This window comes from Thalassophryne amazonica, chromosome 8, assembly GCF_902500255.1.
Source record: "Thalassophryne amazonica chromosome 8, fThaAma1.1, whole genome shotgun sequence".
Classification (NCBI taxonomy): domain Eukaryota; kingdom Metazoa; phylum Chordata; class Actinopteri; order Batrachoidiformes; family Batrachoididae; genus Thalassophryne; species Thalassophryne amazonica.
Window position 1 is genome coordinate 115,004,189 of NC_047110.1, and position 22,738 is coordinate 115,026,926.

Here is a 22,738-nt window from a genome sequence, read left to right on the forward strand (position 1 = left end):
TGCCCTCCAAATGCCTGAGAAGCAGATTAAGCAAAGTGAGTGTGGCGTCCTTCACTCCTCTATTAGGCCTGTAAGCAAATTGTAATGGATCGAGTGCATGCATAGTATTTTTTAGCATTACCGACCGTACCAATTTCTCAAAGATCTTCATCAAAATTGATGTTAGAGCAACAGGCCTAAAATCATTCAGTGATGTAGGATTACTAGATTTAGGAACTGGGACCACAACAGCATCTTTCCACACTTTGGGGACATGCTGTGTTTCCAAGGACCAGTTAAAATATAATAAAAAACTGGACTCAGCTCTTTTGCACAAGATTTAAGTAAATGGCCACAGATATTATCTGGACCATGACTCTTATTTACCTTTGTGCTAAGAAAAGCTTTTTCTATATCCCATTGGTGAAGGGAGAAGTGTTGAGAGTCACAGAGCCTGAGACCAAGTTCCTGAGTTTCCTTACTAAAATCAGATATGTTAAAACGATTAAAAAAACAATTAAGAACATTAGCTAGTTCAATATCTGAGTTGAAGCCATTTAAAGTAATATTTGTGCTGCTTTCCATATTTTGGAGGCCTGCAATGGCCTTCATACTAGACCAAGCTGACCCAAGATTATGAGCAGCCATCCTCTTCTCCAACTCAGACTTATAGGTCTGTTTTGCTTTAAGAATCTCTATTTTAAGCGCTTTGGTAACTAAAAGAAGGTCCGAGTCTACTCCCTTTTTAAAGACCTCCTTCTTTTTCTTTATACAAGATTTCACTGATTTAGTAACCCAGGGTCTATAATTAGGATAAATTTTAACTTTCTTACAGGGAACAATCATGTCTCTACAAAAAGTGACATAAGAACATATAACATCCAGGTTATCAGAGGACTGCTTAAACATGTCCCAGTCAGTACAGTCAAAACATTCCTGCAAACAAAGCTCAGAATCAGCAGTCCAAACTTTAACCTCCTTGGTTTGTACTTTTCCCCTCTTTAAAACAGTCTTGTAGGTTGGCAGAAGATGCACACAATTATGATCTGCAAAACCCAACGGAGGGAGTGATTTAAAAGCGTCTTTAATTGACCCATAACATAAATCCACAGTCTTGCCACGCCTGGTTGGGCAGGTAACATATTGATAGAAGTTTGTTAGGGTTTTTCCAAGGAGACTTGATTAAAATCTCCCAAAATAAAATTCGGGGCATCAGGTGAAATGGACTGCAATTTTTGAACAACATTAAAAACAGTACTAGAAGCACAGGCAGCATTTGCCTTTGGGTGAATGTATAGTACTGTTATAAAAAGTTGTGGGAATTCACGAGGCAGATAAAAAGGACGCAATGACACAGATAAAAGTTCAACATCTGGTGTGCAGATTTTCTCTCTGACACTCACAGAGGTGCAGTATTGTTTGTTGACATACAAACATACCCCACCTCCTTGCGTTTTTCCCGTCACTTCAGTCTGACGATCAAGACGAAGCGGAGCTCCAAAACCATCGATGAGCGGATCGGCGTCTCGGTCTTCTCAGTAAGCCATGTCTCCGTAAAGGCCATGACACAAGTGTTCCTGAAGTCCTTTTGAAAGTGGACATTTCCTTGAAGTTCATCCACTTTATTTCTCAGGGACTGAACATTTCCCATAATCACGACAGGCAAGGGGATCCTGGTAAGCTGCTGTTTACGCACACGCAGCCTCACACCACCTCGTCTCGCCCGCTTTCTCCTCTTCTTCTTTATCGAATCACCTTTGTTAAAAACCAGATAATTAAAATCCCTCGGAATAAATTCTGGTAATATAACATCCATAACGCGGTTCAGACTGACACAGTTCAACTGCATTAACACATCTCTGGAATAAGTATGACGTGTCCCTGTCGGATTGACAGCTCCGGTGAGATCCCTCACAAACAGGGTACACAATAAAAGCCACAATGCAACAAAATAAAGCGGATCCATTTCCGTTGGCAGCAGAATAGTCCTTCACACAGCAATAACCACACAGTGAGAACATAAAACACTCCAAAATAAAACAAAGAAAAAACATTTTAGACAATAAGCCGGAACGCCAAACTCTCGCTGCCGGTCGCTGCGGGCGCATGCGCCCAAACTCCCAACTGGACAACTCCAGAACGCAAAATACAGTATGATGGAAACAGTATCAAAATTATTAGTTAGCTAATGTTAGACAAGGCAAATGTTAACTTAGTTAGCTAACATTAGAAAAAGCAAATGTTAGCTTTATTAGCTAACAGTAGAGAAGCTTGAATCTTCGACTGGACTGGGTTGCTTGACGCGAGGACGTTTCGCTTCAAATCACAGAAGCTTCCTCAGCTAAAATTCTTGCTCTGGAAGTCTGACTTCTGTCTGACTCTTGTAGAGAAGAATAAAACAGAAGCCAACAAAAGCTGGAGTTTTAAACCTAACCAGACCCCTCCTACTGAGAGGCAGACTGCTATAGGCTAGTGACTAAAAAATAGCTCTAATTAGCAACTATTGTGCTGTAGTTAGCACACCTAATGGCAGGACAGCTGTCCCTCTAATGATGGGATGGATGCCTTTCTTGATGGCTCCCTTGATGACTCTCCTGATGACGTGAATGACTCATTACCATGAACAAAAGACTGAAACTCCTTTGACCTGAGTACCCCATTGTAAACAGGGGATAAAGTGTGTCTCAGACCCCCTCCCCGGTTAAGGCTGGGTTTCAAACGTTTCACAAAGAATGCCTCCTTGACCCCTTTCTCAAACCATTTCTTTTCTCTGGCTAATATTTTAACTTCCTTGTCCTCAAACATGTGGTTAGTGTCTTTAAGGTGGAGGTGAACCGCAGACTGAGGTCCACTGGTGCCCTCTCTGCGGTGCTCGTATAACCTTTTGTGTAAAGGTTGCTTCGTTTCACCTATGTAGTGTTCGTTACAGTTTTCCTGACATCTGATAGAATACACTACATTGCTCTGTTTGTAACTAGGGATCATGTCCTTAGGGTGAACTAATTTCTGTCTCAAGGTGTTAAACGGTTTAAAGTAAACTGGGATTTTGTGCTGTCTGAAGATCCTCTGTAGTTTTTCCCCTACTCCTGCTAAATAAGGGAGAGACACTCCTCTTCTTATTGTCTCCGTCTCCTGTCTATCTGATCTCTTTGTTCTCTGGGACTTCTGCACTTTGTCCAGGGACCATCGTGGGTACCCACATACTGTGAGGGCTTTACGGACACGTTGTTGTTCTTTAGCCCTTCCCTCTGCAGTTGTGGGCACCTGTAGGGCTCTGTGTTGAAGCGTCCTGATCACCCTGAGCTTGTGTTCAAGGGGGTGTTTTGAGCCAAAGGGCAGATATTGGTCAGTGTGAGTTGGTTTTCTGTAAACCCCTGTCTGGAGCTGCCTGTTCTCTCCAATCGTAACATCACAGTCCAGGAAGGCTAAATGGTTGTTTCTGGCATCCTCACGTGTGAACTTGAAATTGGCGTCCACTGAGTTGATGTGTTCCGTAAAGTCCTCAACTTGCTGTTGCTTGATTTTGACCCATGTGTCATCAACATATCTGAACCAGTGACTGGGAGAGATGCCCATGAAAGACATCAAAGCTGTCTTCTCCACTCGCTCCATGTACAGATTGGCTACAATGGGGGATACCAGAGACCCCATCGCACAACCATGAATCTGCCTGTAGTAATTCCCCCTAAACAGGAAATACGTGGTGTTGAGACAGATCTCCAAGAGTTGGCAGATGTGGTCTGGGGTGAGTTTGGTCCTTTCAAGTAGAGACACATCCTCCAGCAGTCTCTGCCTCATAGCTGAGATGGCCTCAGCGGTGGGGATGCAGGTGAACAATGTTGAGATCTGTTAAAAACTCCAGCTTTTGTTGGCTTCTGGTTTATTCTTCTCTACAAGAGTCAAGACAGAAGTCAGACCACCAGAGCAAGAATTTTAGCTGAGGAAGCTTCTGTGATTTGAAGCGAAACATCCTCGCGTCAAGCAACCCAGTCCAGTCGAAGATTCAAGCTTCTCTACTATGGAAACCACCTGGACAACTGAGAGCCTACACAGAAACTTTATTAGCTAATGTTAGACAAGGCAGATATTAGCTTAGTTAGCTAATGTTAGACAAGGCAGATATTAGCTTAGTTAGCTAATGCTAGACAAGGCAGATATTAGCTTAGTTAGCTAATTTGAGACAAGGTGGATATTAACATAGTTAGCCAGCATTAGACAAGGTGAATGTTAGCTTAGTTAGCTAATGTTAGACAAGACAAATGTTAGCTTAGTTAGCTAACAGTAGAAAAAGCAAATGTTAGCATTAATAGCTAATATTAGACAAGGCAGATATTAGCTTAGTTAGCTAATGTTAGACAAGGCAGATATTAGCTTAGTTAGCCAGCATTAGACAAGGTGAATGTTAGCTTAGTTAGCTAACATTAGACAAGACAAATGTTAGCTTAGTTACGTAGCTAATGTTAGACAAGGCAAATGTTAGCTTAGTTAGCTAATGTTTGGTTAGGTGAAAGTCTTCTTAGCTAGCTAGCTAATGTTAGGGTAAAATTTAGAAACCAGCGAATGTTAGCATGCCACGGTTCAGCCACCAGGACGGCAGCAGCCATTGTGAGGTACAAACAAGAACAACAGCATTTTGGTGACCTTTCACCCCAAAACAGATTATGAACAGAAACTTGATATTTGTAATCGAGAGTTTCTGAATGAAGTGATTTCATTTCGATTTAAACGGGACTGTAAATTTTAGCTGCAGTGTTAATTTAACACTCTGTTGGTGGTGCAGATTAGCGGCTGCCTTGCACATGAACGATTCACCAGTAAATGTCGGATTTGCAGATTTATACACACTGATGCACACAAGGTTTTGCGTGTCGTCACGTTTATTGTTGTTCTTGTTGACTTGAAAAATAAAATGGAAGAAATCTGTTCATTGATACTCTGAAAACTGTTTTTACTGCACTCATCTTTTATACGAGTGAAGCGATGCACAGCTCGCTCATGGTACACTGAGTCCCAAACAGGAAGTGCCAAATTTTCCAGAGTCCACAGTGAAACAGGAAATGTCAAATGTCGAACACTTCCTGGATCAACACTTCCTGGATTGACAGATGAGATCTTATGGAATCTCGCGGGAACTCAGTGGCAAGTTCACACTGAAACAGGAAGTGCCAAATTTTGAGTCCACAGTGAAACAGGAAATGTCAAATGTTGAACACTTCCTGCCATGGGTGGAGCTAGAGCAGAGGGTTGCCCTGGACTCCCCTGAAATCTGATTGGACACAGATGATTGACATGTCACGGCACATGCAAAAAAACAAACAAAAAAAAGAGCTGTATTTTCAAATTGGTGGCACTACTAGGTCCTTCCTGTCCAGTTGGCAATGTGTTAAACAAGAAGTTCACTTTATTAGAAAAAGAAAAATCTTTGACGCAGATTTGAACCTGAACACATCGTCTGAACCGTGGACTCCTGAAGACACCAAAGTTATATTGTTGAGTAAACGACTGTATTTTATGCCAGAAATGAGGTCCAGTTTGTTAAAAGCGGCATTTCTCCTTTATTTGGAGTTGCCTCGTATATACATGTTTCTCCAGTAATTTTAAATGAGCAGGCTGTTGATTGATGAGATATAACGTGAAGATGCTAAGGCTGAAAGAAACACAGGTAATTGACTCCTCCTCTGTTCTGTATAAAACCTGCGTAACCTCTTAATTTTGCTCTCTGGAGGACTTATTTTTAAGGGCCCCTTCACACATCGTGCGAATTTGGTCAAATTGCACATTAACTGCGCATGAAGCAGGAATCGTATGCAAACAGTGTAATTTTGTAGCTGCCTCTAACGCCTGATACACCTGTTGCTACAACTATTTGCACACACCAGCGGCTGAAAGACAGAGTGTGTGCTGTGCAAGGCCATTGATCCCTGTCATGGCAGGTGTCAACCAAATTCCAGCTGACATGCATGAACATCTAACACCGCTTGCATGGCACTTAGAAAATGTGTGGCCAGTCACACTCTTGGCATGACAACAGACTGCAGACAATCACTGTTGTACTTGCAATGAAATTTGTCTAAGTGCCCCACGAGTGTGGCTTTGGTGTGTGTGCTGAACTGACAGGAGGTGTGGCTATGACAGAAGCGGCTTTGAAGATCTGTCATTCTGGACATCCCACCTGGACAGTACTGTGGACGTACATGGATTAACAACTGACCACTGTGACGTGCGTGTGTCTGTTTGCTGTCATAAATAAAAACTCTTTGGTGTTTTGCCTCTTTGGTGTTGTGCCACTTTGGTGTTTTGCCTCTTTGTTGTTTTGCCTCTTTGGTGTTTTGCCTCTTTGGTGTTTTGGCTCTTTGGTGTTTTTCCTCTTTGGTGTTGTGCCGCTTTGGTGTTTTTGGCTCTTTGGTGTTTTGGCTCTTTGGTGTTTTGGCTCTTTGGTGTTGTGCCTCTTTGGTGTTGTGTCTCTTTGGTGTTGTGCCTCTTTTGTCTCTTTGGTGTTTTGGCTGTTTGGTGTTTTGCCTCTTTGGTGTTGTGCCTCTTTGGTGTTTTGGCTCTTTGGTGTTTTGCCTCTTTGGTGTTGTGTCTCTTTGGTGTTGTGCCTCTTTTGTCTCTTTGGTGTTGTGCCTCTTTGGTGTTTTGCCTCTTTGGTGTTTTGCCTCTTTGGTGTTTTGGCTCTTTGGTGATGTGCCTCTTTGGTGTTTTGCCTCTCTGGTGTTGTGGCTCTTTGGTGTTGTGCCTCTTTTGTCTGTTTGGTGTTGTGGCTCTTTGGTGTTTTGCCTCTTTAGTGTTGTGCCTCTTTGGTGTTTTGCCTCTTTAGTGTTTTGCTTCTTTGGTGTTGTTTCTCTTTAGTGTTGTGCCGCTTTGGTGTTTTGCCTCTTTGGTGTTGTGCCTCTTTTGTCTGTTTGGTGTTTTGGCTCTTTAGTGTTGTGCCTCTTTGGTGTTGTGTCTCTTTGGTGTTGTGCCTCTTTGGTGTTTTGGCTCTTTGGTGTTGTGCCGCTTTGGTGTTTTGCCTCTTTGGTGTTTTGCCTCTTTGGTGTTTTGCCTCTTTGGTGTTGTGCCTCTTTGGTGTTGTGTCTCTTTGGTGTTGTGCCTCTTTGGTGTTGTGTCTCTTTGTTGTTGTGCCTCTTTTGGCTCTTTGGTGTTTTGGCTCTTTGGTGTTTTGCCTCTTTGGTGTTGTGCCTGTTTGGTGTTTTGGCTCTTTGGTGTTGTGCCTCTTTGGTGTTTTGCCTCTTTAGTGTTGTGGCTCTTTGGTGTTGTGGCTCTTTAGTGTTGTGCCTCTTTGGTGTTTTGCCTCTATAGTGTTGTGCCTCTTTGGTGTTTTGTCTCTTTGGTGTTGTGTCTCTTTGGTGTTGTGCCTCTTTTGTCTCTTTGATGTTGTGCCTCTTTAGTGTTTTGTCTCTTTGGTGTTGTGGCTCTTTGGTGTTTTGCCTCTTTAGTGTTGTGCCTCTTTGGTGTTTTGCCTCTTTAGTGTTGTGCCTCTTTGGTGTTTTGTCTCTTTGGTGTTGTGTCTCTTTGGTGTTGTGCCTCTTTGGTGTTTTGCCTCTTTAGTGTTGTGCCTCTTTGGTGTTTTGCCTCTTTAGTGTTGTGCCTCTTTGGTGTTTTGTCTCTTTGGTGTTTTGTCTCTTTGGTGTTGTGCCTCTTTGGTGTTTTGCCTCTTTAGTGTTGTGCCTCTTTGGTGTTTTGCCTCTTTAGTGTTGTGCCTCTTTGGTGTTTTGCCTCTTTAGTGTTGTGCCTCTTTGGTGTTTTGCCTCTTTGGTGTTTTGCCTCTTTAGTGTTGTGCCTCTTTGGTGTTGTGCCTCTTTGGTGTTTTGCCTCTTTGGTGTTGTGTCTCTTTGTTGTTGTGCCTCTTTGGCTCTTTGGTGTTTTGCCTCTTTGGTGTTGTGCCTGTTTGGTGTTTTGGCTCTTTGGTGTTGTGCCTCTTTGGTGTTTTGCCTCTTTAGTGTTGTGGCTCTTTGGTGTTGTGGCTCTTTATTGCTGTGCCTCTTTGGTGTTTTGCCTCTATAGTGTTGTGCCTCTTTGGTGTTTTGTCTCTTTGGTGTTGTGCCTCTTTTGTCTCTTTGATGTTGTGCCTCTTTAGTGTTTTGTCTCTTTGGTGTTGTGGCTCTTTGGTGTTTTGCCTCTTTAGTGTTGTGCCTCTTTGGTGTTTTGTCTCTTTGGTGTTGTGTCTCTTTGGTGTTGTGCCTCTTTGGTGTTTTGCCTCTTTAGTGTTGTGCCTCTTTGGTGTTTTGCCTCTTTGGTGTTGTGTCTCTTTGGTGTTGTGCCTCTTTGGTGTTTTGCCTCTTTAGTGTTGTGCCTCTTTGGTGTTTTGCCTCTTTAGTGTTGTGCCTCTTTGGTGTTGTGTCTCTTTGGTGTTGTGTCTCTTTGGTGTTGTGCCTCTTTGGTGTTTTGCCTCTTTAGTGTTGTGCCTCTTTGATGTTTTGCCTCTTTAGTGTTGTGCCTCTTTGGTGTTTTGTCTCTTTGGTGTTGTGTCTCTTTGGTGTTGTGCCTCTTTTGTCTCTTTGATGTTGTGCCTCTTTGGTGTTTTGCCTCTTTAGTGTTGAAACAGAAGACTTTTGAGGTGTTTTTGACACACTCAACTTCAATCTCCAAGTTTTGAGGTACACTTGCTACTCATGCCATATCTGTGACAAAGTGACAAAGTTTAAAAAAAAAAAAAAAAAAACTTTGTCACTTATGCCATATCTGTCATCAGTACTTCTTGTACATTTTACCAAGGTTGACAGCTGTCACCCATCACCTGAGACAGCTGATATCAATCAACAGGGAGGTATATCAGCAGGACGGCATCTCCACCTCATTGCCGAGATATCGCTCTACCAAGGAGGTAACGAACTCAGCCAGCCATACGGATTAATCCATTGTTGCTTGTGTGTAAAATGACTGAAGACTGAAAAGGGACGTATTTGGATAAGTACTCTGATTCCCACATTACAGCGTTGTTTCTGAGTAGAGGTGGAGGTGGTGTTTTCCACCCCCACGTGTTGTTGGGTGCAACCGCACCCAAATCTGACTGTTTCTGTTCCTCGCCAGCAGTACCGGATCCGACGAGCGGAGGCAGTGATCACCTGGGAGTTCGGGACTTGGCGGCTCCAGTATTCCCGGGGTTCGGTGGCAGAGGAAATCAGGTGGTTCCGGTTCGACTTGGACAGACGTCTCCTATCGTCGAGCCTGCCCACACGACACCGTTGGAATTCGACTTGTGACCAAAATTGTAATTTGTTGTGTTTGTTGTGCGTGTTCACAACAGTAAAGCTTTGTTATTTGACTTTCTTCATTATCCGTTCATTTGCGCCCCCTGTTGTGGGTCCGTGTACTGACACTTTCCCAACATTTCCATCCGTTTTGCAAAATCAACTACCATCTGTCCTTCCCTATTCCTATCCTTGATACCATATCTACCCATTACTTCCTCATCACCTCTGTTCCCTTCACCAACATGCCCATTGAAGTCCGCTCCTATCACCACTCTTTCCTGCTTGGGCACACTCGCCACCACCTCATCTAACACACTCCAGAAATCTTCTTTCTCCTTTATCTCACAACCTACCTGTGGGGCATATGCACTGATGATATTCATCATCACCCCTTCAATTTCCAACTTCACACTCATCACCCTGTCAAACACTCGCTTAACCTCCAACACACTTTTAACATACTCTTCCTTTAAAATGACCCCAACACCATTTCTCTTCCTGTCCTCACCATGTTACAACAACTTGTACCCACCGCCGATGCTCCTGCTCTTACTTCCCTTCCACTTGGTCTCTTGCACACACAATATGTCTACCTTTCTCCTCTCCATCATATCAGCCAGCTCTCTCCCTTTACCAGTCATACTACCAACATTCAAAGTCCCTACTCTCATTTCCACCCTTCTAGTTTTCTTCTTCTCCCCCTGTTTGTGGAAACGTTCTCCTCCTCTTCTTCGTTGTCTTTGCCCAGCAGTAGCCCAATTTCCACCGGCACCCTGTTGGGCAACAGCACCGGTGGCGGACGTTGTTAAGCCTCTTTGGTGTTTTGCCTCTTTAGTGTTGAAACAGAAGACTTTTGAGGTGTTTTTGACACACTCAACTTCAATCTCCAAGTTTTGAGGTACACTTGCTACTCATGCCATATCTGTGACAAAGTGACAAAGTTTAAAAAAAAAAAAAAAAAAAAAAAACTTTGTCACTTATGCCATATCTGTCATCAGTACTTCTTGTACATTTTACCAAGGTTGTCTGATGTTGTATGTGGCAGGTCACTGATGTACACATTGAATAGCATGAGGGCCAGTACTGAGCCTGGGACAACTCCATTTCTGTGGTGTCAAGGCTAGGCTGGGCTGGGATGATAGAAATGGTCCACGTGACAGTAGATGTTGATCTGGAATGGTCCACCGGAGCTTCAGGGTCAGGCCCTGATGCCACACAGTGTCATACGTAAGGTGAACAGTGCCCGCCTTGTAGACGTTTTCAATGCTCTCTTCAGTGCCGTTAGTGTTGGGGGTCAGTGATTGGTTCCAGCCATGCCAGGAGGAGTTGTTCAAGGACTTTGAAAGGGACACAGAGAAGTGAGATGGGTCTGTAGATATTTTGTTGGGAAAGTGTAGGTACACGGACCCACAACAGGGGGCGCAAATGAACGGACAATGGAGGAAGTCAAATAACAACACTTTACTGTTGCGAATGGGCACAACAAATACAACAGATTACAACAACAGACAAAAAGCCAAATCACAAAAGGTGTCGTGTGGGCAGGCTCGAAGATAGGAGACGTCTGTCCAAAGCAGAACCGGAACCACACGATTTCCTCCGCCACCAGACCCCGGGAATACTGGAGCCGCCAAGTCCCGAATTCCCAGGTGGCCACTGCCTCCGCGTGTCGGACCTGGTACTGCTGGCGAGGAACAAAGAAACAATTAAATGTGGGCGCGTTTGCACCCAGCAATCCGCACAGCAGGAAAACTACCTCCACTTCTCGTTGGAAAAGGAGTCTGTTATACAACGCACAAAAGTCAAAAAAGGTTACTGTCACACAGTTAGCTGAGAATGTTACCTTCCAGGTAGAACGATATCTCGGCAAAGAGGTGGAGACGTAGTCCTGCTGATGTAACCCTGCTGATTGGTAACAGCTGTTGCAGGTGATGCGTGACAGCTGTCACCCTGGCTGCTCCTGTGAGGCGGCTGCGCCCTCTGGTGCCTGGAGCCTGCACTCCAGGCAGGGCGCCCTCTGGTGGTGGACCAGCAGTACCTCCTCTTCTGGCGGCCCACACAGCATATTTGTTTGGTTTTGGTAGAACTCCTGGAGCCAAGCCTGGCATCTTTGGGCCACAGTGTATCAAAAACTGCAGAGGACTGTTGTTGGGTCCCTGAGCTTTCCTGTTATTCATTTGGCAGCAGAAACGTCTTAAGGTGAAAACAGAGATGAAGAGCACATTGATCACATTTCTGGTTGGTATAAATAACTTCATAATGAAGTCTCATGATGAAGTAATTAAGAGTCCAAAATGCCGTTACAGACAGATGTATATTTACTTGTAGGCGAGGTGTGAGTCCACCCTGTGAGGACTTTCATTTCTCTTTTAGAAACTGAAGGATGTGGAGTCCATTGTGAAGATTGTGGAGCTGGACGGTGAAGACTTAGTGAAGGATTATTCCAAAGACATCGAACGAATGTTGGGAAGCAAAATGAAGTCAGTGAAGGTGAGAATAAAGACGGGTTCTCGTGAAAAATCTCCGTTTTTGACTGTTATTATTTCTCCAAGCTGTTGGTGGTTGTTGAGTTCTAGTTCTGGTTCTGGTTCTGGCTCTTGGAGAGCTGCAGAGTGCTTTTTCTGAAGCTTCATGACTGTAAACTCCACGTTACTTCATATTCAGAAGGAAACCATCAGCACTGAAAAAACAGACATTTTAGTCTGTATTTATATATTTGTTTGCTTGTTTGTTATCAGAGGTTAGCCGAGTCTGCGGAAGACGCGGATTTGTACCATGAATTCAACGCTTCCTTACAGGTCAGTTTGAATGTTTTCAGTCCAGACTGTATTATTATCTTATGATATAATTTAATGTGTAATAAATCATGAAAAATGTCTCTTATTTGTGAATTAATGAATGAATTTATTTTGAACAAAGAACACAGAACAGAAAAAATAATCAACAAGAAAAATATGTCAAACAAGAAATGATTCTGGAAAAGGAGTCAGAAGAAGAAAACACAGAAACTCCCACCGCCATTTAAATATTAAAATACATTATATAACGGCTGAGTGGATCCTTGTCATTTGATTGGTGCTTTGTATGTCACATGACATGGATTAATTCATCCCATTTGTGTTGCATTGCATTTAGAGTGCGGCTTGGTTCCATTTAGAGTGCAAATTTGGTTCCATACGTTTGGTACCATTGCACTCTGCGCACACACACGCACATGTGCACATCCTCGTGCATGCGCGCACTCACATGATCGTGCACACGTGATCACACGTACACGTGCGTGTGCACCAGTACGTGCACGCCCACACACGCTCGTGCACACACTGTACAGAGACTGTCCACAGACCGTACACAGATTGCCCACAGACTGCCCTCAGACTGTACGGAGACTGTACACAGATTGCCCACAGACTGGACACAGACCATACACAGACTGTCCTCAGACTGTACAGAGACTGTCCACAGACTGTACACAGATTGCCCACAGACTGCCCACAGACTGTACAGAGACTGTCTACAGACTGTACAGAGACTGTCCACAGACTGTACAGAGATTGCCCACAGACCGCCAACAGATTGCACACAGACCGTCCACAGATTGCACACAGACTGCCCAGACTGTACAGAGACTGTCCACAGATTGCCCACAGATTGTACACAGACTGTACACAGATTGTACACAGACTGTACACAGATCGTACACAGACAGTACACAGATTGTACACAGACTGTACACAGATTGTACACAGAATGCCCACAGATTGTACACAGAATGCCCACAGACTGTACAGAGACTGGACACAGACTGTCGACAGATTGCCCTCAGACTGTACACAGACTGTACACAGACAGTACACAGAATGCCCACAGATTGTACAGAGACTGGACACAGACACTCCACAGATTGCCCTCAGACTGTATACAGATTGTACACAGATTGCCCTCAGACTGTACAGAGATTGTACACAGATTGCCCTCAGACTGTACACAGATTGTACACAGACTGTACAGAGATTGCCCACAGATTGTGCACAGACTTCCCACAGACGGTACACAGACTGTACACAGACTGTCCAAAGATTGTACACAGACTTCCCACAGATGGTACACAGACTGTACACAGACTGTCCAAAGATTGTACACAGACTGCCCACAGACTGTACACAGACTGTACACAGATCGTACACAGACAGTACACAGATTGTACACAGACTGTACACAGATTGTACACAGAATGCCCACAGATTGTACACAGAATGCCCACAGACTGTACAGAGACTGGACACAGACTGTCGACAGATTGCCCTCAGACTGTACACAGACTGTACACAGACAGTACACAGAATGCCCACAGATTGTACAGAGACTGGACACAGACACTCCACAGATTGCCCTCAGACTGTATACAGATTGTACACAGATTGCCCTCAGACTGTACAGAGATTGTACACAGATTGCCCTCAGACTGTACACAGATTGTACACAGACTGTACAGAGATTGCCCACAGATTGTGCACAGACTTCCCACAGACGGTACACAGACTGTACACAGACTGTCCAAAGATTGTACACAGACTTCCCACAGATGGTACACAGACTGTACACAGACTGTCCAAACATTGTACACAGACTGCCCACAGACTGTCCACAGACTGTACACAGATTGCACACAGACGGTACACAGATTGTACACAGACTGTACACAGACTGCACACACATTGTCCACAGACTGTCCTGTCCCCACCTGTCTGAGGACTGGCTGTGTCTTAATTCAGGGATCACATCCTTTGAAGGCTGCATTCTACGACCATCTGTCCTCCTGAGACCACGGTGGTTGAATCAACTGTTTTGAAATGAGACGGTCTAACCCGTGGTGCATTTAGCTATTTTGTCATTAGTTTACCACAGCACTACTTCCTGTTGCCTAGCAACATTGACAGCTTCACTGGACAAACTAGCATAGTGGGTGTAACCCAAGTCTTTTTTCAACACTTCTTTATAATTTACTCTACTTGTATATATGGAGCCTGAAATGATCCTGTTTTGAAATTTACCAACTGTTTAGTCTTGAGGGAGAGAAAGTGGAGCAGTGACTCGTGGGATTGTTTGAGCTGCAGCAGATGCACCTGTTGTATCCTTTGTTTTTCAGTGAAGAGTAGGCTGCATTCACTGGTTACAGTCCAGGGCTCCTTCAGAGTGAGACGCCCTCGTCCCGCCTCTGGGACACGTGCACTCGGTGAACGCAGCCTTTGAGTTTGGTGTTGTTCTCCTCTTGGTGACAGAGTGGATCCGGTGACTGACAGGTGGAGACGGGTCACACATCCATATGAGTTTTTGATGCATGCATGTGTCCGTGCATTGAACAATTTGGGAGTGCACAGCAGGCTTGTGCATGGACGTGCACTTCCAGGACCAGAAAAGAGAACCGCACGTGTACTAATGCACATGCACATTTCTGCAGTTTTAGTTTTTGACTCTGCGCAGGCTGCTGCTGAATAAACATCTGGATTTTGTGCTCGTGTCTCCGTTCAGTTTGAGTACTACAACTCCATGCTGATAAACACCATGGAAGAGGACGGAAACTACTTGGCTCTGGGCGGAGAGTTTCCCCTCGAGGAAAACGAACACTTCAACAACCTGCCCGTCAACACACAGCAAAGCGACATCCAGGTTCCCACCAATGTTTACAACAAAGGTCAGGACCTCCACCTGTGTGACCTCTGCTGCACCGTCTTCAGCGGGACAAAAAAACTTTAGAACATCTCGTAGCAGCGTAAAGAGTTCTGAACATCTCAGTTACAGTATCTGTGCAGATTCTGAACAGGACTTTTCACAGTTTAAGTGTTAAATAAGCAGCTGCACTGAGCTGACGAGCCGTGAGCACAGAACAGTAAAAACTTGACACTTTTTCTGTCTGCTTTTAGTCGAGCTGCCGTCATAAATGTCTCAATTCTGTCTGACTGTACAGATCCTGACATCCTCAATGCCATCTACAACTCAGAGGCTTTAAATGACGTCTTCATCAACAACTTCCAAAAGGATCCAACGCTCACCTGGCAGTACTTCGGCAGCTCGACCGGTTTCTTTAGGATCTACCCTGGTCAGTTCAAACAATCAAGCAAACACCAAGTTTAAAATGAGTCCCACTTTATTTAAGCTGCAAATAGGCCCAAAGTCTCACCCTTGTCCCTGTCCAAAAGTTTAAACTGGTGACCTGACATTATCTGCTTTCAAACTTGATTTAAACCCTAACTAATTTGAAGACGTTTTAATGAATTCTGTGTGAGATTTTATACCATATTTGAACAATGAACACTACATAGGTGAGACTAAGCAACCTTTAAACAAGAGGCTATACCAGCACCGCAGAGAGGTCGCCAGTGGACCTCAGTCTGCAGTTCATCTCCACCTGAAAGACACTAACCACACGTTTGAGGACAAGGAAGTTAAAATCTTAGCCAGAGAGAAGAAATGGTTTGAGAGAGGGGTCAAGGAGGCATTCTTTGTAAAACAGTTGAAACCCAGCCTTAACCGCGGAGCGGGTCTCAGACACGCTTTGTCCCCTGTTTACAATGTGGTACTCAGGTCAAAGCAGTTTCAGTCTTTTGTTCATGGTAATGAGTCATTCACGTCATCAGGAGAGTCGTCAAAGGAGCCATCAGGGGAGGTTTCCATCCTATCATTAGGAGGGTGCTAACTAGAGCACAATAGGTGCTAATTAGAATTATTGTTTAGTCACTAGCCTATAGCAGTCGGCCTCTCGGTAGGAGGGGTCTGGTTAGGTTAAAAACTCCAGCTTTTGTTGGCTTCTGGTTTATTCTTCTCTACAAGAGTCAAGACAGAAGTCAGACTACCAGAGCAAGAATTTTAGCTGAGGAAGCTTCTGTGATTTGAAGCGAAACGTCCTCACATCAAGCAACCCAGTACAGTCAAAGATTCAAGCTTCTCTACTAACAATTAAAAAACAAAATAATAACAACTAAATGGATTTAGAATGTAAAGAAAGCAGTTCTGTGTTTTAATGGTGTTACAGTAGTGTTCAGAATAATAGTGGTGCTATGTGACTAAAAAGATTAATCCAGGTTTTGAGTATATTTCTTATTGTTACATGGGAAACAAGGTACCAGTAGATTCAGTAGATTCTCACAAATCCAACAAGACCAAGCATTCATGATATGCACACTCTTAAGGCTATGAAATTGGGCTATTAGTAAAAAAAAAAGTAGAAAAGGGGGTGTTCACAATAATAGTAGTGTGGCATTCAGTCAGTGAGTTTGTCAGTTTTGTGGAACAAACAGGTGTGAATCAGGTGTCCCCTATTTAAGGATGAAGCAGCACCTGTTGAACATGCTTTTCTCTTTGAAAGCCTGAGGAAAATGGGACGTTCAAGACATTGTTCAGAAGAACAGCGTAGTTTGATTAAAAAGTTGATTGGAGAGGGGAAAACTTATACGCAGGTGCAAAAAATTATAGGCTGTTCATCTACAATGATCTCCAATGTTTTAAAATGGACAAAAAAAAAAAAAAACAGAGATGCGTGGAAGAAAACAGAAAACAACCATCAAAATGGATAGAAGAATAACCAGAATGGCAAAGGCTCACCCATTGATCAGCTCCAGGATGATCAAAGACAGTCTGGAGTTACCTGTAAGTGCTGTGACAGTTAGAAGACACCTGTGTGAAGCTAATTTATTTGCAAGAATCCCCCGCAAAGTCCCTCTGTTAAATAAAAGACATGTGCAGAAGAGGTTACAATTTGCCAAAGAACATATCAACTGGCCTAAAGAGAAATGGAGGAATATTTTGTGGACTGATGAGAGTAAAATTGTTCTTTTTGAGTCCAAGGGCCACAGACAGTTTGTGAGACGACCCCCAAACTCTGAATTCAAGCCACAGTTCACAGTGAAGACAGTGAAGCATGGTGGTGCAAGCATCATGATATGGGCATGTTTCTCCTACTATGGTGTTGGGCCTATATATCACATACCAGGTATCATGGATCAGTTTGGATATGTCAAAATACTTGAAGAGGTCATGTTGCCTTATGCTGAAGAGGACATGCCCTTGAAATGGGTGTTTCAACAAGACAATGACCCCAAGCACACTAGTAAACCAGCAAAATCTTGGTTCCAAACCAACAAAATTAGTGCCTCACAGATGTGAAGAAATCATGAAAAACTGTGGTTATACAACTAAATACTAGTTTAGTGAGTCACAGGATTGATAAAAAAGCATTTTGAACATAATTGAGTTTGTAGCGTTAACAGCAGATGCTACTATTATTGTGAACACCCCCTTTTCTACTTTTTTTTTTTTACTAATAGCCCAATTTCATAGCCTTAAGAGTGTGCATATCATGAATGCTTGGTCTTGTTGGATTTGTGAGAATCTACTGAATCTACTGGTACCTTGTTTCCCATGTAACAATAAGAAATATACTCAAAACCTGGATTAATCTTTTTAGTCACAAAGCACTACTATTACTCTGAACACTACTGTACGTGTCGGTTATAGTTCGATGGTGCCAGCTGAACCTGTTGTCCTCTGTCAGGTATTAAATGGATTCCAGACTCCAACGGTGTGGCCACGTTTGACTGCAGGAACAGAAACTGGTGAGTTTGAGTCAGTGTGTCCTTGGACCTGGACTATGTCCCTCAGAATCACCTGTGGAACAGTTTGTGTGTCTGTATTGTCATTGTGACCCCTTTGAAAGTTGACACACCGCCGGCGTGTGGTGATAAACCTTTAACTTTTTATCTGGACATTTTCTACCTCTTGCTAGTTGTATGAAGGCCATCACAATCTTTACCACACTGTGTCTGTGTGTGTGTGTGTGTGTGTGTGTGTGTTTCCATGCGTGCATGCAGGTACATTCAGGCCGCCACGTCTCCAAAGGACATCATCATCATGTTGGACGTGAGCGGCAGCATGAAAGGCCTGAAGATGACCATCGCTAAGCACACCATCAACACCATCCTGGACACGCTGGGAGAAAACGACTTTGTCAACGTCATTGCAGTGAGACGTGTTTCAGTTACAGCTGAGGCAGCGCGGCGTGGAACCAGCCACTGCTCTTTGCTCACGGGTCCTGTGTTTGGTTTTGCAGTACACGGACTACGTGCGCTACGTGGAGCCGTGTTTCAAGGGAACTCTGGTTCAGGCCGACTTGGATAACAGGGAGGTAAGACCATTATCTTCACGCACGCTTCATCATTATCGTCACGCACGCTTAACAAGCTTAAAGCGCTGGAACCGGACATGCCCACACGGCCTGCAGGCCAACTTCTGAAAAGGACCAATCAGCTCTGAGCTGGGTGCGTGAGGGCGTGGCACTGATGGTGCTGTGGAGATGGATCACAGTCAGTGGATTATTCATATCTGAGGGTTGAAATATTGCGTTGCTGATGCATTTGTTGTTGTGTCAGCACTTTAAGATCCTGGTGGACGAGCTGCACGTCAAAGGAGAAGCAAAGCTGAAGAATGCCATGAAAGAGTCCTTCAAGATCCTCAACGAGGTCCGTGCTGTGGGTCAGAGGTCAAGTCTACAGCTTATAAAACAGGCACCAAATATAATTAGCCACTATTTTGATCAAGTTAAATCATAAATGAGGAAAAAATTCTAACGTGTAAAAATGTAAATTTTGGAATCTAATCAATATCTTTTTAAATTAAACAAAATTTAATTTTTTTTTTTGCAAATTGTCGACTATGCAAACAGTTTAAAACACCTCACGCTGATGTTAGACTGTTGACATGCTGGAAAGTAAAACATTTGAGGAATTTTATTGCTGCAGGTTTTCAAATATCAGAAAATATGACAAAATATATCATATTTGATACATGTGTCCTAACTTTTCTGACGTCCCTTGAACGCAGCATAAGTCTGCCCTAAAGACTTCAACAGGAAGTTGCAGCTCTGCTGTTACGTTTTCTGGAGATAAATTTGTAATTAAATGTTACTGCACATATTTCATTGAGAATATTAAGAAAACTGCTTATTTTTACAGTGCATCTGGAAGGCATCACTTCTCTTTCTCCACATTTTATGTTACTGCCTTATTCCAAAAATTGAGTAAATTCATTTTTTTTCCTTCAAAATTCTACTCACAACACCCCATAATGACAACATGAAAAGGGTTGTTTTTTTTAAGTTTTTGCTAATTTATTAAAAACTAAAAACTAAGAAATCACACGTACATAAGTATTCACAGCCTATGCTCAATACTTTGTTGATGCCCATTGGCAGCAATTACAGCCTCGAGTCTTCTTGAATATTTTTAATGAATTAGCAAAAAAAAAAAACTTTGCTCACATTGTCATTATGGGGTACTGTGTGTAGAATTCTGAGGAAAAAAATTATTTCATCCATTTTGGAATAAGGCTGTAACATAACACAAATATAGCGCTTTTCCATCTGCATCAGATGCTCAAAGCACTTTAAAAATAATGCCTCAATAATGCCCATACAAGGTTCTCACTACACACCGGGAGCAAATAGGGGATTAAGGACCTTGCCCAAAGGCCCTTAGTGATTTTCCGGTTAGGATCCTCTGGTCTCAAGCCCAAGGCTTTAACCACTAGACCATCACCTCCCCAAGACAATGTGGAAAAAGTGAAGAGCTGTGAATACTTTCTGGAAACATATCTGTAATTATAACACCAGGAAGGGCGGAGGTCTGTCAAATGAATGGGGTCTGTTTGTGTGCAGGCGAGGATAAACGGTCAGGGCAGCATGTGTAACCAGGCCATCATGCTGATCACTGACGGAGCCATGGAGGACTTTGAGTCTGTCTTTGAAGAATTCAACTGGCCTGAGCGCAGGGTACGGACCAGGGAAGTCCTCCAACACATTTCCATGATAAACAGTGGCTGGTTCCACCAACAGAAGCATAACAAAAAAATAAAAAATACTGCTGTAATAAATGTGGAGAGTACTGATGGAGAAGTATAGAGAATTGAACTACTGCAATGTTCTATTTTCTGGTTTACTGCAGTCCAGCATTAGGGCTCTCCAATGGGTTCAAAATGCTGCTGCCAGACTTTTGACACGAAGTAGAAAGTTTGACCACAATACACCCATTTTGGCATCTCTTCACTGGCTTCCTGTCCCAGTGAGATCAGATTTTAAGGTTCTGCTTCTAACCTATAAAACTGTTCATGGACTGGCACCTCCCTACCTAGCTGACCTAATTAAACCGTACGTACCGGCCCGTGCTCTTCGTTCTCATGGTGAAATGGTAAATGGACTGCATTTATATAGCTCTTTGTCATCTGGATCAGATGCTCAAAGTGCTTTACACATCAATGCCTCACATTCACCTCAATGTCAGGCTGCTGCCATGCAAGGTGCCCACTACACACCGGGAGCACTGTCATCTGTGTTCTTGCTCTGGAGGTTGGTAAGGTTAGACCTTACTTGTGTGAAGCACCTTGAGGCAACTTTGTTGTGATTTGGTGCTGTATAAATGAAAATAAATTGAAAATTAAATTGAATTGAATAGAAGGCCAGATAGCGTTACAATGAGTGTTTGTGGATTTAGAGAAAGCTTACCCAGACAGCAAATAGATCCGGGCCGGATGTAGTCCAACATCTGGTACCAATCCTGAAAACAGATCCGGTCCAGACAGTTTTTGCACCCTGGCCCAGATCCGGCACGGCTCCGCTTTACAGTTCTGGAACAGATCTGGACCAGATCTGAACTGGATCTGCAAAACACCAACCGTTTACAGACCATATCTGGCACGGATCTGGGACAGATGTGGTCCGCATCACAGCACCGTGGCAGGAACATGGGGCATAACGATAAGCAATTTTTATCTGCACTCGGTAGAAACTATCCATTAGAGGTTGTAAACTCTGTACTCTGTAATCGTGATCGTTACTGAGGCTTTTTTTAAATGCTTATTGCAAAGCGGTTTGTTTCTTTACGACAATCAAGTTTTATAAGTCCAGGGACACTGATCTGTGTGTTATAGATACAGATCAGTTTCCTTGGATCCACGGAACTTACCCCTGTAAAACTTGTTCCTGCCACGGTGCTGTGATGCGGTCCACATCTGCCCCAGATCCGTGCCCGATATGGTCTGTAAACGGTTGGTCTTTTGCGGATCCAGTGCAGATCCGGTCCGGATCTGTTCCAGAACTGTAAAGCAGAGCCATGCCGGATCTGGGCCAGGGTGCAAAAACTGTCTGGACCGGATCTGTTTTCAGGATTGGTACCAGATCTTGGACTACATCCGGCCTGGATCTGTTTGCTGTCTGGGTATGACAGTGTGCCAAGAGAAGAGTTGTGGTATTGTATGAGGACGTCTGGAGTGGCAGAGAAGTATGTGAGGGTAGTGCAGGACATGTACAAGGATAGTGTGACAGCGGTGAGATGTGCAGTCGGAATGACAGACTCATTCAAGGTGGAGGTGGGATTACACCAAGGATCAGCTCTGAGTCATTTCTTGGTCACAATGGTGATGGACAGGTTGACGGATGAGATCAGACAGGAGTCCCCATGGACTATGATGTTTGCAGATGACATTGTGATCTGCAGTGAGAGTAGAGAGCAAGTTGAGTCTAGTCTGGAGAAGTGGAGATATGCTTTGGAGAGAAGGGGAATGAAAGTCAGTAGAAGCAAGACTGAGTACATGTGTGTGAATGAGAGGGAGCCCAGTGGAATAGTGCAGTTACAAGGAGTAGAAGTGGTGAAAGTAGATGAGTTTAAATATTTGGGGTCAACTGTTCAAAGTAATGGAGAGTGTGGTAGAGAGGTGAAGAAGAGAGTGCAGGCAGGGTGGAGTGGGTGGAGAAAGGTGGCAGGAGTGATTTGTGACCGAAGAATATCAGCAAGAGTGAAGGGGAAAGTTTACAAGACAGTAGTGAGACCAGCTATGTTGTATGGTTTAGAGACAGTGGCACTAACAAAAAGACAGGAGGCAGAGCTGAAGATGTTGAGATTCTCTTTGAGAGTGATGAGGATGGACAAGATTAGGAATGAACATATCAGAGGGACAGCTCAGGTGGGACGGTTTGGAGACAAAGTCAGAGAGACAAGACTGACTGATCTGCTGTGGCTCTCCTCAGAATAAAAAATATTAAAGTCAACCAAGAAAGTTTTTTAGGGTGTGTCACCTCTGCAGCTGTGGTTTAACGTGGACTCTGGCTCCACCAGGTTCGAGTCTTTACCTACTTGATTGGCAGAGAAATGACCTTTGCCCAGAACATGAAGTGGATCGCCTGTAACAACAAAGGTCAGGGTTCTGAGCGTACATTTAGCTACTCGCAGACGTGTGTTTGTGTGTTTTTACGGTGTGTGTGTTTTCAGGGTACTACACACACATCTCCACGCTGGCGGATGTTCAGGAGAACGTCATGGAGTATCTGCACGTGCTCAGTCGGCCGATGGTCATCAACCATGACCATGACATAATTTGGACTGAAGCCTACATGGACACTGTGGTGAGCTGCATCAGCCAATCAGACGGCTTCAAGGGGCCGATCACTGTTCACATGACAGCTGCTAAAAAAAAACAAAAAAAACAACCCTAAAACTGTCATGATTCACAGGTAGTCAGGG

At 43.8% G+C, this 22,738-nt stretch overlaps 1 protein-coding gene across 1 annotated transcript in view; it reads left to right on the top strand.

The window, feature by feature from the left end:
• The window catches only part of LOC117516367 (voltage-dependent calcium channel subunit alpha-2/delta-4-like), a 159,734-nt gene that overhangs the window by 9,701 nt on the left and 127,295 nt on the right, over nt 1-22,738 (top strand). Inside the window, exons 3-13 of the mRNA XM_034177332.1 lie at nt 11,547-11,663; nt 11,912-11,971; nt 14,706-14,868; nt 15,142-15,273; nt 17,725-17,785; nt 18,041-18,191; nt 18,280-18,354; nt 18,599-18,688; nt 19,882-19,995; nt 22,334-22,412; nt 22,487-22,620. Of these exons, the coding sequence (XP_034033223.1) occupies nt 11,547-11,663; nt 11,912-11,971; nt 14,706-14,868; nt 15,142-15,273; nt 17,725-17,785; nt 18,041-18,191; nt 18,280-18,354; nt 18,599-18,688; nt 19,882-19,995; nt 22,334-22,412; nt 22,487-22,620 (1,176 nt within the window). The remainder of the gene's footprint in view (nt 1-11,546; nt 11,664-11,911; nt 11,972-14,705; nt 14,869-15,141; nt 15,274-17,724; nt 17,786-18,040; nt 18,192-18,279; nt 18,355-18,598; nt 18,689-19,881; nt 19,996-22,333; nt 22,413-22,486; nt 22,621-22,738) is intronic.